Raw genomic sequence first — 17193 nt, forward strand, 5'->3', positions numbered from 1 at the left:
TTCGCAATACTACTCTGAAAGAAAACGCGAAAAATTCTAATCAATCAAAACAACCCTAAATACGAACGCGTTTCATATTTCCATTTCGCAACACTAATGAAAATCGCGATTGCCCAATTGACACTGGATGCTGAGCTTCCACGTTGGGGTATATGACCCGTCTAAACAAACTACAACTACTACAACTACAGGCGAGTACAGTGACAAAATAGTAATAGTAATGACTCCCCATCTTCGAATTCGAAAATGGAGAGCCATTCGTTGCAGCCCACTCTTGCGACAATTTGTCAGGGCCTCTTCGGCATACAGCCTCTTCTTTCTTCGGACGCATTGTCCCATCTGAAACTTATAGCTAGGGTCGAGGTTCAGTGCAATACGTGGACGTTCAACTCGGTGAACCACACGTCTAGAACCTCGAGGGAACGAGCGTTTCGAGGGACCTATGACACGATCGCGACCGCGAAAGAACGACTCTAAGAGTCGAGACCCGAAAAATCGAAAACAAATACAGAAACAAACGGACAGAAGCTCCGTTTGCATCGTCATTGCAACGATTCCTCGAATCCACCTACAGTAACAGATCCGTCAACCGTTGCGCGACCTACTCAAACTAAAGTGACGAGATCTGCCCTGGACCCTACCTACCGGGATTTAACATACACACCACAAGTTAAGTTACCTACCTGCCTAACCCTATATTTAAAAATGCCAAAACAATCACACCAACACACGCGCTCAACGATCCTCAATCAAGGCTCTCGGGCGCGACCTAAACTAGAGAGATGTCCCGGGACACCTCCGACACCCGAGGATACCATACACAACATTCACACTCTAAAGGTACGTACCAGTTCCTGAAATCGTCTGACAAAAGCTAACGACCATTGCGCGTTTAGATATCGTGTGAACATTACATTCGTAATTAAATTATTTTTAATCTGTGAAAATTTATAAAAATGAAAAGCTACTACTCTATATATTGCAAATGATTGTCAAGCAATTTAGTGCTTCATCAATTTTCTATTATGATTGATTTTAAGAGAAATTAATAGAATTATCAATACCAAGTGATCGATATTTCATTGTAAAGAATAATAATAGAAATCTAAAGCTATGAATGTACCATTTGTATGTTGTAAGAAATTATTGAATCGACGCAATTCCACATCCTAACCACACACACACACACACATGTGGAAAATACGTCGTGCACGATACGTTAGCAGTGTCAAACGCCCACATTGATCATTATTATAAATATTATAAACTAAGTCATCGTGCCCATTGCCTTCGCTCACCCAAGTAGCACCTGAGCACGTGAGTGAGTTTGGGCAACGAACACGGAAGGATTAAACCTGAAAATCCTGATCTAGAAAGAGTAATTACAATTGGTAATCTAAGCGGCCTAACGTTCTTTAATTTGTCGTTTGTAGACTGTGGATGTTTATGCAAATTCATATTTTTACAGATACGAAAAAGGAATTGAAATTTAAATGAAAGTATGTTTTTGTAAGTTTTCAAAGTATGTCTTATAAACGGTACAACATGAATATTTAAAATATTGTTACTAAAGAATTAAGAATATATATATATATATATATATATATAGATTTCTCTATTTTTCTATTTGCTATAAATCATAAACATCCGCAATCTAGTAACCTAATTTTCAATAAAAGTGACTCGACTTTGTATTTGTAAAAATTCAAAAGTGAAACTCAACTATGTATTAATATTGAGAAATGAAATTATCAAGAGAAATAACTCATTGAATTTAATTTACTTATCAAGAAAAATGACTCTAAACGAAATTGATTTATTCATTTGATTTACTTTGAAAATTTAAAATAAATATTAAATATTGCACTACTTTCAAGTGATTTCGTTGTCAAAGTGTATATTTTACGTTCTTCAAATCATGGTAATATACTTTGACTCAGAAATCTACCTATCGCGAAGCGTCCTTCTTGTACATGTATAGAAAACTTTAATGCAACGAATGTATATTTAAAATATTGTCTATGGACAATTGATAATAAAAGTATATACAAAAATTTGTATATACAATACTTTTCAACTTCATGAAGTATTAATCAAATAAAACACATTCAATACTGAATTTATATAATAGATATTATATCTTGTCAATGAATTATGAAATGCATAGATGTTGCATAGAATTATTAATAATATTCTTAACAAAAAAAATGTGACGTACAAGAAGACCCTATCCTGAACTAAGAAATGAAACAGGAAATGTTTCACGAGTATGCTATGCAATGCATACCCGCGGTCACTATACTCGCCAAAGACCACGTATACAACTAGTCACCCGTGTCGATTCGGACCTTTCATCCTACGACACGATTGGGGACCAGAGGAACAAAATAGCATACGACTCACCCCGATCACTAGCTTGAAATCTGCATGTACCTCGTTAACAGACATCGTAGTAGCTCTGCTAGGCTCTGCTAGGCTCTGTTAGACTCTGCTTGGCTCTGGGATGAAGTATGAAGAATCTGTAAAATACCACAAAACATAATGATCAATTTCTGCAATTATTTCGAAAATATCAATTCATATTGTGTAATAAAGAATTCCTAGACACTTACATTTTCCATTCGTTGGACATCGCCCAATACTCCTCTTCAGTGATGCACTGACTCTAATACCGATATCGAGCAAGTTTTATTGAATTTAAACAAAAAAAAAAAAAAAAATTACCGTGAGTTTACATCGCGATTGAGAATCTAAAAGAGCCGCGATGCTCAGGAAAGAATTTACAACGCGCAATAAACACTGACTCTATTTCATGTATACCTAAAATCCAAACGAAAATCTACTCGATACCAATGCGTATCGAATCAAATAAGAATACTTCTACGTGGTAAACACTGACTCGACCGACCGCATTGCGCGCGGTCAACAAATCTCTGAAAGACAGAGGGATAGGAAATAAACAAACACGAGCGAACACAACTGGTGCTCTCCTAGATTCTGTTTTCTTTTTTTTTTTGTGTTCGAGTTCTGGCCATGGAAATACCGTTGGAAATTTTCCTAGAATAACGATTATCAGTTACCCTTGTTATTGAAGGGCAAGGTTTGATACCTCTTGAAAAGACAAACACTCTCATTGAATGCGAACATCTGTCAGTTTCAGTGACGAAATATTACAGACAAATACAATGAGAAATTTTATATCAAGAATTTCCATTACTGGACTTGTAATAATGTTCATGATTTCATCGTATTCTAAGATATACCGCGATTTTCGTAAATATTACAAGACTCCTTGCAAGATCAAAATTCATTAGTTACTAGACTTTCATGTTAATATACAATCGCGTAGCTTCTACGTTCATTTAAACTTGCTATAGAAAATTGAACGCGAACGCAATTGCGTCAACTTCATAAAGATAGATTAGTCGAAAAATCAATTGTATCGTATAAAATGATACCAGAAAATATGAAACCGCGATCAAATTACAGTAGCATGAGGACATTTTAAATTTTCACGAAATTTAAAGATGAGAAAAAGTTTGTATTAATTTTGTTCAATTTCGACTAAGCATTGATCCGTTATGAAATCATGTAACACGCTTACGATCGATAACAATTCATACAAAAGACGGAAAAAATATGAATAAATATGTTACCATCTTACTTGAATAAGTTTCAAACTTTACCGCTTTCGATGAGATTTCGATTGAATTGGCAACAAGCATCATGGCGTCGGCGTCACGGAGTTGGAGCTCAAGTTTCATCAATGTTCTGTAACAGAATAAAATATCTAATTTAAGTCATTTGTTCATTTAGACACAGTTATATTATAACAAAACAATAATCGAGCTCGAAATAACCCGCAAAAGAATGCAATTTAATTAAGAGTATCGTAATATGAAGTTAGAAACTTTACCATTCTCGATGAGATCTCGTTTGAATTTAAGACAAGCATCATGGCGTCGATAGCAGAAAATTGCCGCTCAAATTTCATCAGTGTTCTGAAACAGGATAAAATAACTGATTTAAGGCACGGATGTTCATTTAAATACAGCTGTATTGTAATAAAATAACAATCGAGCTCGAAATAACCCGCAAAAGAATTCAATTAAACGTAAAGAATCGTAATATCAATTGGTACCGAATGGAAAAGAAGAAAGTCCCCGAAACCGATTGAACTTCTTTGAATATGCTAATTGAATTTAATATAAAAGTTTATCGATAATATATTGCGGTACCAATAGACAAACGAGAATAGTATTAATAATTAGTAGCGATTCAATAGCAACAGGTAGAAGATAGATACCTATTTAGTCGCGCGGTACCAAACAAATCTTATCACGCCAGCGCACAAGACACGAATGAAGACCCCTCTCCTGCGCTGAGAAGCTGCGCGGTTCGCACCCCCCACCGCGGGGTCATGACGTCACTAGGCAGAAGGTGGGGGCAACCCCACTAGAGCCAGCGACTCTACCCCCACTCCTCACTAAGGTTTAAATTTCAAATAAAGCTACGAAACAAACGAACAAATGTACCGAATCGATGTTTAGTTTCTCAAATTATAGTATTCATATATGAACTATAAATAATATTTATATGTTTCAGACTCTACCCCCATTCCTCACTAAGGTTTAAATTTCAAATAAAGCTACGAAACAAACGAATAAATGTACCGAATCGATGTTTAGTTTCTCAAATTATATTCATATATGAACTATAAATAATATTTATATTTTTCAGATTCTATTGATGTCAACTATTTGGCCAAGTATTATAAAATCGTGGTAAAATTACTTAAAGTGTATACTTATATCATGTATTACAATTATTATGTTGTTACAAATTGTTATTTTATTATTATATTATTACAATTGTTATAAATGTAACCTGGATCTTGTACGTTCTTATTCTAAATCATATTTTTTGAAACGACGAAAATCTTTTAAATCACGTCTGTACTTTTCTTGGCTTACCTTTTTTACCAAATACCTTTCAGATACATTGTGTTTTGTACATATTTAATAGGAGACGCTCCAAACGTGTCTTCGACTTATAGTATATGAGATTGACCACTCGATAATAGAGAGCATTTTCTTATGGCGTATATGCATTTATACTGCAACGCTTCGAGCGCCAATAGGGCGATAATACACAATAATAATGACGTCTCTTTTTTAAAGTATAATAACTCACTCTCACTCATAAATTCCTACTAGATCAAAGGAAAGCACGTGACAAAAATATCGTAAATTTTGATATCGTGATATTTAATATTACAATATCTGTCATCATGAAAGCTTAAATGTTTCGTAGTCGTGGCATTCTACTCACAGATGTCGCGCTGTTAGAACAATTTTTTTTGCCAATCTCTACTACAAAATAAATCGTTTCAAAACGCTAAGAACCGCCAAAATCACATCAGTGTGACGCCATATTGTTTAGTGACAAATATCATGACGAAATTGTTTATTTATCAAGTGTATCGTCCTCGTGAAGTCGTGGCTTACGTCACGGTATTAAAAATTGTGACATCATGTTACGTGAAAATAGACTTGTAGGGCAGGAAAAGCGTGATCATTCACAAACCGCGTATTTCGAATCGCGACTGTGCTACGAGTTTTTTACGAAAATTTGAAGCGATACAAATTATACAAATTCCGTATATTTTCATTGCAAGTGTAACTTCCTTCGTTGTCAAACAATTCTGTAAAATCGTATATTGGAGAAAATTGAATTTGTGTTATTTATTTCCTTTTTCTTGACGCGCTATCTACAACTACTTACAGATTCAAAACAATTGACATTCGTGAGCAAACGTAAGCCTCTCGGAAGCTAAAACGAACGATTTTGAATTACGCTTGTTAGTGTAAACTAGTGTAAACGTTCAGTTCAAAGTGATACAAAGCGAACGCACCTCTCTAGGCCAAGTGCGTTCTACCAAACAGGTGCTTTGACGTCACGTCGTCGCGTTCACACTCATTCTATCAAAATGTGGCTACAGTCAGGGCCGAATTAAAGTATGGACTTCAGGGGCTACAGCCCAGGACCTTTGTCAGTCGAGAAACTTACGATTTATTAATGTTTTCGAGTGATTTATTTTAGAGAAATTTCAGTCAAAGGAAATATTTTAAATTTCGATTGTTTCCTAGCTTTGCAAAAATCTGTTTGACTTTTCGTTAACTTTTTTTCCTTTTAAAAATATTACCGTGGGCCTTACAGTATCAATAGCTCAGGGGTCTACAAAATCTTAATCGGCGCTGGCTACAGTAGACCATATCAACTTGGTGATTAAACTTCGGCTATTTGATAATAATTCGAAAGCCAACGTCGAATCGTCGATTCGAATCGCGAATTTATTGCTAGAAGCGTGTGGTTTGTTTGAAATTAAAAATCATGTCTAAGAGCAAACTTCACCATCAAATTGACAGCAGTATTGTCGCGGTGAAAAGCAAAGTAAGCTACTTTCTAATCGCTTTAATGTTTCTGCTTTGCTTTTACATTGTCAAATAAAGGGAAACTACGCTTTCCTTGATACAATATTCTCGAATAATTCTATTCTTATTCCTTCGTTTTATTCAGTGCTTGTATATGCAAACGACTTCAATTATTTATTTTTGTTCATTAGTTTGATGCTGACATTATAAGATTTTCAATCAACCGTAATGAAGCCATTAGCTATGAGGATTTTAGAAAATTATTGGCCGAACGACATGATATAGGTCCAGATTTGAGCTTTCTTATTTGCTATACAGATCCAACTGATGGTGATTTATTACCCATTAATAATGACAACAATTTAGCAAGAGCACTACTTGCAGCGAAGCCACTTCTTAGAATTTTTTTACAAAGGAAGGGTAAGATAATTCTGCAATAAATAATTATGACATACAAATACAAATGACTCAAGCATATACGATATAAGTAGCTTCTAAACTCTTTTCTTCAATACTTTTCTTATTGTATAATAATGATCTCATTTTTGATCCACATCTATATGTTACAAGAACCTATGCAACTGCTTACACTGTGCCTATGTTTAAATAATCAGTGATATATTAACAGATTGTTTAGATTACTTTTTTGAAAATATACCCATATATAATTTATTCCATGTAATATATTATTACCTGCACACAAATTTCCATTTCACGGCTTCAATTATTAAGTTATGAATCATATACAATTATAATTTTTATGTTTGTTTGTAAACTTTAATTTTTTTATATGATAGGAGATGGTTTAGAAGACATAAATGGATATAGGACAATGAAACCAAAAAATCTAATATCGAGTATTCTTGGTGGCACACCTGGAAAACCAAAACCACTGGCTATATCTAATCCACACGATTTTAGGCAGGTAGGTCTAATCTATGTAATTCAGAGTTCTACCAATTTCAAATATAAAATTGATTTACTATCTAATCATTATTTGGGAATAACATAGGTATCAGCAATAATTGATGTGGACATATTACCAGAAACTTGTCGCCGTGTACGTTTGTTAAAACATGGTTCTGACAAACCATTAGGATTTTACATTAAAGATGGAGAGAGTTTTCGAATATTGCCACCCTCTGCAGGAGGTGGTATTGAAAAAGTTCCAGGTGTATTTATCAGTAGATTAGTACCAGGTGGCTTAGCTGAAAGTACAGGTCTTCTAGCAGTAAACGATGAAGTTCTTGAAGTAAATGGTATAGAAGTTGCTGGAAAGACTCTCGATCAGGTAATTGTGATCAATAATTTTATTATTTTTTAACCAAGTTTAAACCAGAATATGTAATTTTGTATAATCTTACTTTATGTTTTTAAATCAATAGGTGACAGATATGATGATTGCGAATTCTTCGAATCTTATAATCACAGTAAAACCTGCAAATCAACGAGCAGCATTAACTGCTCCAAGACGTGGGTCATTTTCACGTAATAGTCAATTGTCTTCTGGAAGTCATCAGTCTACACAGAGTGCTGCAACTGGTAGTGATGAGGATGCAGATGAAATTGTAGATTTAACTGGTGTAACACTTCAAGATGATGCAGCAACTTCTACTTCTCAACATCATCACTACCACCACCATCACCATCATCAAAATCATTTTAGTCACGACCAAGGTGTTCTACACTTATAGATGGTATATATCACAAATTTCATTTTGTACAATGCCATGCTCAAGTGAATACAATTGGATATTCATCTATAAAAAGAAGATATTTAAGAATAAGTATAAAAATATAGCATGACAATAAGAAGCTGAAACAGTAGAAGAGATGAAGCATTACAAAGTCATGTGGTTATCATTTTATTAACCTAATAATAATTTAGTTTATTATAACACAGAGCAAAACAAATATGCGATTTTTATTGAGGTTATATTTTTACAAAACATTTACACTAGTGCCTTTTTACATTGAAATCACTATTTATTACCATGAATTAAATTGCTATTCTCTTCAAATCAATCATTTAAAATTGAAAACAGTTTCCAAAGTTGGTACATATCGAGAAATATACTGAAAGTGCTTCATATATTAAATAAGTATGTGAAAAAGTGACCAGCTTTTGAAGTCTGTACTTGTTCAGTGATATGTATTCTAAAACTGCAAAACGAAACGAATACAATTAAGAGAAAATGATAAAATTAGGCGCATTAATACTTTGTTTTATATTGTTCATGTAATATTTTCTTTTAATTTGAAAGAAAAGGATTTCAAACGGAAATTCCTCTTTAATCGTTTTATATGAACTAGGTGAACAAAGTATAGATATATATTCAATTAAAAGACAGTGATATGAATATTGACTGTGCATAAAAGTATTATTGGAAGGCAGCAATGTTTTTGAAGTATTAAAATAATATTTCTTAGTACTTAATGTTCAAAACCTAAAGTGTACTTAAATAAGAATGGAATGAGCTGTGGAAGAAGATAAGATTTCAAGTGTAAGAACTACTTATTTTCATCATGATCATGTTTTACTATTTTACATATTAATACATAAATTGAAACATGATTTCTAATTCCATTTATTAGGATTTTATTCATCACTTCATAACGTATTCATTTTATTTTAATGAATTTTGATGAATTTTGTGTGTATATACAGCAGATAATGAAATTCAGTAACTTAATTTATCGTTACAAATAGAGGCCTTTATTCAATAATGGAAGTGTATATAATAAGAATGTAAGATGGTGAAATGCTAATATAAATGTTTCATTTTTAATCAGACACAAGTAAACAAAAATTGAGAGTGGCCTTATGTGTAGATCATTCCAAATATTTCTTTGCAAATATGCAAAATAGGGATTATTCTATTATAATCCATTCTGACACGTCTATTCGTGTATGTATTCTGTTTATTCCACTGCATGTTTAGAGTGTTAAAGTTTTTGAATTTTAATTCCATTTTTATAAATGTTATTTGTTGTCTAATTGAGCACTAGATATTGAAGTATAATGTACTTTATAAATATTAGGTATAAGAGGAATTTTAAAGGATAAGAAACATATTTATATAGATGTAAAATATTCTCTTTACATATCTGTGCCTTCATAGTTTTGTCTATGACTGTAAAATTGGATTGTGATACATTATATCGCATTCCATTTATATAGTATTTTTATAGTGCAAGAGAAATACAGTGTCCCACTCATATGTATTATTATTTTTAAAAGAAACGTATACAGCCTTTATAGTTACATTAAAACATTTTCATTTTTCTTTATAAACTGGCAAAGATATATAGGTGTACATACAAAAATAATCTCATAATATCATTATAAATTGACTTCAACCTTAAAATATTTTAATTGTAAAACTAATTATAAAAATATTTTTCATGTTTACTGCAATTATTTTCAATATTATTGATTTTATTTCATATTAATTATTCCAAATATAAGTGATACATACATAAAGAAATGAAACAAAGTATTTCGTAATAACGGTACATATTTGTCTCGTAAAACTTCGCGCACGGAATAAAAATTCTATGTGTGAAGCAACATAGAAAAAGATATTTTACAAAATTATGCCTGTGCTCAGAAACTATGTACTCCATTACTATAAATCGATAGCATTTTGTACTTAAATAAAATATTTACGTATTCATAATTAAATGTATTATGTTCGTGAGTTTTTAATTGAAATATAGTAATTGTGCTATAATTCCTGTATCTATATTTCATAGCATATTAATGAGGTTTATACTACAACTACATTGTATTTTGTTGTAACGTTGGTGTAAACTAAAACATTACAAAATATACTACTTATTTGTAATATTATAACTCTTTTTAATGGCAGCTTATGAAATAAAATATTTTATTGTATACTTGAACTTTATTAATCACCTTTTATGCTATTCTTAAAAGTAATCATTGTTTTCTGATGGTTACTATGGTGTGTAAATAGAAACGACTAAATGAGTAATATGATGTTTTGTAAATTATATTTTTACAATTTTAAACTCTTTTAGTTTTGCTTATGCTTGTAGCAGTAGTAATAACAAGCAATGTCTTACGCGGAACATGGTCCCCGAATTTTCTTAGCTGGGAGACCTAATACTGGGACACCTTTGATATATGGTGACTATGTTTTGCCAAGGAAACGATTGGAGGGTCGATTAAAATTGCATGATTCTTGTTCAGATATTAGAGCTTGGAGTCCAAATTCTTTGGAAAATTCTCGTTATTTTCGTGAACTTAATGAACATGATTCACCAGTATGTACTTAATTAAATACATAATTATTTAAATGAAATAAGAACTTTGAATGTAAATAATTTCTTATCAAAGATAGGAAAAATAATACCAACCAATGTAGTGGTTGATAATATAATACAACTCAATTCACAAACACAACATCAACTCCAACTTTTTAAAAGAGAGTTACAAAAGTATAAAAGTCTAAAGCTTACTCCTAAACAAGAAGAACAATTACGACAGTTAGTGAGTAATCTTGTAAATATATTCAAGTATTCTTACAGTTGTTTAATGATTTTATATTTTCTTCTGTAGGACCGTTATCAAAAAGTAAAGGAATCATTGCAAAGTGATTATACACCAGGATCACTTTTAAGAGATGCATTTGGCAATGTTACTAAATGTGTTCCTGTGATTCATTCAAATTCGTATTTATCCATTCACATACCCTCTGAAAAGAATCTCCAATTTAATAAACAAGATGCATCCACTATTGCAAATCAAATCACTCCATTATATTCTTATTCCTTAACTGCATTTGACATAGATTCATCCTCAAATAATTTTAACTTAGTACCATTGTTTAGACGTACTCCAACACCATCTCCCACTGGAGGTATAATACAAGATCATAATTTTATTAATTTCTGAATTTCAATTTAATTTTTATCTCTTTAGATTACAGTGCAAGGTCAACACCCTGTATAGAATACATTGATGTTGCTTTACAGGTATGAATCCTACATCAATAACTCTTCTGACATTACTGTAATATTATATAAACAAATGTTTGTTATAGGTACAACAAGAAATGTGTGATGTAGGAGTACAGTTTGATGGTCAAGTTGACAAATATTTACATAATATTAAAACTATATCTGTATGGACATATTTGTGTCTTTCGTTATTTAAATAATATACTTATGTAAATATTATTATGTAGGTACTGTCGCAAACATCATTCAAATATAAATCTAGCAATGAAGATAATAGTGTAGGAGAATCAGACAAAAGTAGTTTGCAGACAAATGATCAAGAAGAACAAAGTTTTGAATGTGATGCATCTTGTAGTGAAAGTTCACATGATATTGAATCTCCATTAGACTCTGATAGTGAAATAGAAACAGAATCTAATTTTAGCATACATGGTAGCAGTCACAAAGGGATTATCATTCAAAAGGATTCTGAAATTATTGTTTTGAAGAATGAACTTTGTGTATGAAGTATATTATATTCATAAATGATTTATTTACATAGAATCATAAATATATTTTACTCGTATCTGTGATGTTATATATTTAGTATAATTATAGTTTATTTAAAGGTAAGGGATGCTGAATTGGAGGAGATACGAGACATAAATAAAAATTTGCAGACTTTACTGAAAGAAAAGGAAGACTGTATGAACACTCAGCAAGAAAATCTTAAAGCAAGTACATAAAAAATAACTTTAAGTATCAATTTCAAATGGCGATATTTTATGAAAGTACTGCAAATAATTTATGCCTAATAATTATTACATAGATACTACATGACAAGTTGAAGAAGCTGGAATACCAACGCAATTGTGAAGTAGAAGATTTAAAAGTAAAGGTAATGCATATTGCAGATACTACTTAATATTTGTAATTTATAATTTTTCTAAGTGTTATCCACCCTTCTTTTTAGCTTTATGGTTGCAAATATTTAATTGGACAATTGAAACAGGACTTAAATAAAAAGTGTGAAAGTTGTTACTTACAATCACAGGAAATTGAAAATCTCAGACTATGTGTTAAAGAAGTGACAACACTACAGTTAGAGAAAGATTCACTTTTAGTTAGTAATGTCATATATTTAATATCACCAATATATATCTACAAATAATGAAATTTGATTTATTATTTTTCTACTATAGAAAAAACTACAAGAAATGGAACAATTAACTGAACAAGCTAAGAGTTGCACTTTGGCTTTAGAACGATTAAAGAATGTTTTGTTAGAAAAAGATGAACTTAAACAACAAAATTATGAACAAAGTTGCATTATGGCAGATCAAGAAAGAGAAATACAGCGACTGTTAAAACGGAATAAAGAAATATCAGTTACACACGATGAACAAGTAGATTTATATTATCATATTTGTTAATACTACAAATATTTAATTGTTTCCTTATTATTGTATTTTATATTCCGATTTTTAATTAGGAGAAGACAAAGAACACATTAAAGAATATGGAAGCTATACTTCATGATAAAACTACTCAAATTTCTCAATACAAAGAGCAATTAATTTCTATGAGACAAGAAATTAGTGATTTTGTTAACAATTTAAAGCTAGCTCTAAACAATTTAGAAGAATTTAATGGATCATGTGAGGATGTATGTATTTGTGCAAAATGTGACTTGGACATTGGTGAGGAGGCAAATAATGTACTGTACAATATAAATGTCATAATGACAAGATTTCAAAGTTATAAAATAGAACGACAGAATCTTTTACAACAAATAGAAGACTTAAAACATTATGTAAAGAATGATAATCAGCAAACTTATTTAAGAAAAAATTTAAGAAACATAATGTCTGATGACTTTTACTGTGAACCTGAAATACATCAAAGAAATACAAGTAAAATTAGTAATTAAACCTTTACTTTCATATATTTAAATCATATATAAACTTTTCAAAAGCTAAACTGATTGATTCTGAAAAGTTTATATGATATTAATGTATTTAAAGTGATGTACATATTATAAATATTCTACATTATTCAGGTGGAAAGGACAGTGTAATAATATTAAATATAATGCAAAATAAACATGATACAAATGAAAGAGAAGTTGAAGATGTCTCTAACTCATTTGATAGTGAAACCTCATTAAATGTAATAACTAATAATTCTTACAATTTCAAAAATTTAATATTCTAATTACTTTTATTTTTTCCCTGTAAAATGAATAATTATATGTTTTATTTCATAGGAATATCAAAATTATGTTATTAAATTGAATAGAAAAAAAAGTATTGATGAAGTGGAAAAAGAAATTATTGATTATATTTCGTACTTTTTAATTAAAATGCATTCCCTTACTCAGAAGTTACAAGTATACATAGAAATTGAACGTCCTTTAATGATTAAACAAATCTACAATTTTTATGAAGTGCTTAAAGATACAGAATCGGCTATTAATACTTGTCAAGGTATAGTTAATTTGTACTTTTATGAAATTTACGTTAATTTGCAATATATTATTTATTTTAATAGACATTTCATTGAGAAAACAACGAATTTCTGAATTATACAATCAACATAAAAAGGAACACAAGAACTATAAATCGTACAATAAAAAGTTACCAAATGAATTGTTTCAAATACAAATTAAGATAAACGAATTTATTGAAACAATTCTCTATCAACTGCTAAATGATATATTACTTTTAGAACAACGAAATTTGTCTGACAAGCAGATTAATCAGGCTTTTGAAATATATCTCAGGTCTTGCATTGATAAAATAAATATAGCTCTTCAAGGTATAACATTCCAATATTTTTACTATTTATATCGAATTATTTTTAACAATAAATAAGATCAACTATTACTATTTTCGATTACAAATTGCAAATTGATATTTAAAAATATTTATTATCAAAGGTGCTGGAGATCAACGTTTGCATATCGTTGATGAAATAGAAAAACAACAAAAAGAGTTACAGAAAAAAGATTTAGAAATTTCTCAATTGAAAGAAGAGATGGAACATCACTTAAAACGAAGAGGAGAAGGAGATTGTATAAATCAAGAAGAGTCCAAAAATATTACTGAAATTGAAGAAGAATTATTAAAAGTAGCTACAGAACTCAATGCAAAAGATGCAATTGTATTGAAATTAGAAGAACAGCTACAAATAAATGAAAACAGATTATGTGTATATGAAAAAGATTGCAATACATTGAAAAAACAAAATAAAAATCTTGATAATAGTAAACATAGATTATTAAAAGAATGTCAACAATACAAGGAACAAATAGAAATCAAAGATATGGAAATCAAAATGTTATCGCAACAATTTCATAGTGTGGGAACAATTATGGAAGAGAAGATTACGGAAATGAAAAAGGAGTAATATATATTTTCTATTTTTAATTGATATTTAATATTCTTTTGAGTCAGTTTATAATAAATAATAATATTATTTTAGATTACATGATCTAGAATCCGAAAATAACGAATTGAAAAACAAAGTTATGCAAGTAAATGAAATGCTTTCTAAGAAGGATGAAATTATAAGAAACTTAGAAAGTAAGGTGGATAGAACTGAAAACATTTTATCACATAAAATTATTGAACATAACAATACAATAGAAGAAAAGCAATGTGAGATTATAAAACTGAAAGACGAAAATAAATTATTGAATAAAAAATTGAAAAACATTGAAAACAAACTAGCAGATATGAATCAAACGATTATATCTTTAACCGAACATAATGATAAAATCGATGTCATATATTTATTGCAAGAAGATCTTGCAAAATTAGATAAAATCGAAAGAAAATTGAAAGTTGAACTTAATAATTTAAAAACACAACTTGCTAATGATCAAAATAAAAATAAAAAACTTGATAATAATTTGGATGCATTCTTGCATGAAAACGAAAATTTGAAAAAGAATGTTGAATATTGGAAGAATGAGAATTCTGAATTGTCAACTAAACTCTGCAGTGAAATGGTTGAAGAAAAATTAAGAAAAAAATTATATACAATTTCGAATAAACTGTATGAAAGATTATCAATTCTTAATGAACAACTTAATTTAGAAAAAGATGTATCAAATGATCAGTCTAATGGAGGACTGAATGATGAATACACAGTTAATAAAATAATATTTCATATAACAGTTTCATTTTATTATTAATTATTAATCCATTTATTTTATTTGTAGGTGTATCAAGATAAAAAAATGGAATTATTAATAGTTAATATAAATGAAGACTTAAAGTCTGATTGCAGACATAAGAAAAGGGAAAATGAGATAGAAGACATTCAGAATGAGCAACTTTTAAGTAATACACGCATAGAAAATGAAATGTCCACAAATAATTACGTTACGTTCGGACAATTGAATTCTTCAGAAGATAGCAGCCTAGAGATGAGGTACAAAATAAATTATCTAAAAAATGGAACAAATGGAGATCAAGATGAAATCAAAAAGTTACTGAGCGAGATGGAAATGAGAGATTCTGAAATAAGAAACCTTAAAGATGCTATGAGCAGCTTAGTAAAAGAAAACGCTGATATTCATGCTGCCCTTAAAGTAGCTATTGCATGATGTTATAGCAACTATTAATTAATTATATTATATAATTCATTTCTTTATTTTAATACTCACAAAACTGTTGTATAGTCTCAAATAGAAGAATATCAAGATAAGTTAACATTAATGAAGAAAAACTATGATAGCAGTTTAAATGCACTATGTGAAAGACACAAAGAAAGTGTTGAAACTTTACAAAAACGATTTGAAGATATCATAAAGGGTGAAAGAACGTTTGATTCAGAAAACTGGTTACAAGTATGTAAACATATTATCATAGTACAACAATAAAATTAATGCACAATATGTTTTTAGTCATTAGATATGAAGGAATTGACAGATCTTTATGAACGAATAAGTATGATCATGGATACCAACTCGAATTTAATTCGCATGAAAGACGAAAATCGGTGCTTTTATGAGAATGACGTTCAAAGCGAATTTTACAGGGAAATGAATAAAACAGAGAAAAACTTACAAATTCCGTATAAAAATTTATACGTAAAAGGTAACAATATTCTGAAAGTAAAAGTGTTGACAAGAGTAACATTTAAATGTATACACATAATTTTTTCGTTTTAAAGAGGAAATACCGAATAAAATCGAATTGCCAATTTCGACAGAACAAAATAATTTGTACCTGCAAAATCAATGCCAGTTTATCATTTCGAGTCAAACTCAAAACTATCCAAATTTGCAAATGCAAGATTATAAGTTATGTTTGGAACAAGATTGTGGGTAACGTATTTATTTTATTACTGGACTCGAAGCTTTACCAGATTGTGCAGTAATTTTACTTTCTAGATATTCTGTTGGTGAAAGAAAACTTTTGGAATCAGAAAACAAATATGAAAAAGAAAGACATGCAGTGAAAGATAATACTACTGTAAGATCAATAATCAATAATCAAAAATTTCAATATGTTCTATTCACGCAGATTTATGTTTACAGTTTGATCAACAGAGATGGAATTTTATTAATCAATGTACCGCATACCACAAATTGAGCAGTACTTCTGAATATTCAAAACCTATTCATGCAGACTAATTTTATTAAAGGAAACACAAATTTTTATAATAGAATTTGTTAACACTTTCAAGAAGTTATTTGTTTCTTTACTCTCCTTTACTGTATCTAAACTTTATAAAGACTCCAATATATTCTTATATGTTTTTTCTATTTAATTTTACATTTTTT

At 30.1% G+C, this 17193-nt stretch overlaps 2 protein-coding genes, 1 long non-coding RNA gene and 1 pseudogene across 3 annotated transcripts; 3 read left to right on the forward strand and 1 right to left on the reverse strand.

Moving 5' to 3' along the window:
* Positions 1-3650: 3650 nt before the first annotated feature.
* Positions 3651-4476, reverse strand: LOC128890451 (uncharacterized). Its single transcript, XR_008460620.1, has 3 exons — positions 4307-4476; positions 3917-4001; positions 3651-3771 (listed from the first exon to the last, which is right to left on the reverse strand). It is a non-coding gene; the product is annotated as an uncharacterized LOC128890451 (long non-coding RNA).
* A 924-nt stretch (positions 4477-5400) lies between these two features.
* Positions 5401-10332, forward strand: LOC128890424 (partitioning defective protein 6). Its single transcript, XM_054148892.1, has 5 exons — positions 5401-6453; positions 6626-6854; positions 7232-7359; positions 7447-7725; positions 7820-10332. The coding sequence occupies exons 1-5, from the start codon at positions 6394-6396 to the stop codon at positions 8126-8128; spliced, it is 1005 nt and encodes a 334-aa protein (XP_054004867.1). The 5' UTR covers positions 5401-6393; the 3' UTR covers positions 8129-10332.
* Positions 10333-10660: 328 nt separating this feature from the next.
* Positions 10661-13491, forward strand: LOC128890417 (synaptonemal complex protein 1-like). The gene is made up of 9 exons (XM_054148880.1): positions 10661-10950; positions 11020-11320; positions 11504-11584; positions 11648-11920; positions 12029-12133; positions 12229-12297; positions 12373-12522; positions 12602-12805; positions 12892-13491. Exons 3-9 carry the CDS (start codon positions 11516-11518, stop codon positions 13327-13329), a joined length of 1308 nt encoding a protein of 435 aa, XP_054004855.1. The 5' UTR covers positions 10661-10950; positions 11020-11320; positions 11504-11515; the 3' UTR covers positions 13330-13491.
* Positions 13403-17153, forward strand: LOC128890391 (uveal autoantigen with coiled-coil domains and ankyrin repeats-like; annotated as a pseudogene).
* The last annotated feature ends 40 nt before the right edge of the window (positions 17154-17193 follow it).

This window comes from Hylaeus anthracinus, unplaced genomic scaffold (genome assembly GCF_026225885.1).
Source record: "Hylaeus anthracinus isolate JK02 unplaced genomic scaffold, UHH_iyHylAnth1.0_haploid 12000, whole genome shotgun sequence".
Classification (NCBI taxonomy): Eukaryota; Metazoa; Arthropoda; class Insecta; order Hymenoptera; family Colletidae; genus Hylaeus; species Hylaeus anthracinus.

Bases quoted from the DNA above. Each gene is read 5' to 3' on its own strand.
- LOC128890424 (XM_054148892.1), top strand. From the start codon at position 6,394: ATGTCTAAGAGCAAACTTCACCATCAAATTGACAGCAGTATTGTCGCG. The intron at 7,360-7,446 runs GTAGGTCTAATC...GGAATAACATAG, and splicing joins ATCCACACGATTTTAGGCAG to GTATCAGCAATAATTGATGT. The intron at 7,726-7,819 runs GTAATTGTGATC...TTAAATCAATAG, and splicing joins CTGGAAAGACTCTCGATCAG to GTGACAGATATGATGATTGC.
- LOC128890417 (XM_054148880.1), top strand. From the start codon at position 11,516: ATGTGTGATGTAGGAGTACAGTTTGATGGTCAAGTTGACAAATATTTA. The intron at 11,585-11,647 runs GTATGGACATAT...ATTATTATGTAG, and splicing joins ATAATATTAAAACTATATCT to GTACTGTCGCAAACATCATT. The intron at 12,134-12,228 runs GCAAGTACATAA...ATTATTACATAG, and splicing joins CTCAGCAAGAAAATCTTAAA to ATACTACATGACAAGTTGAA.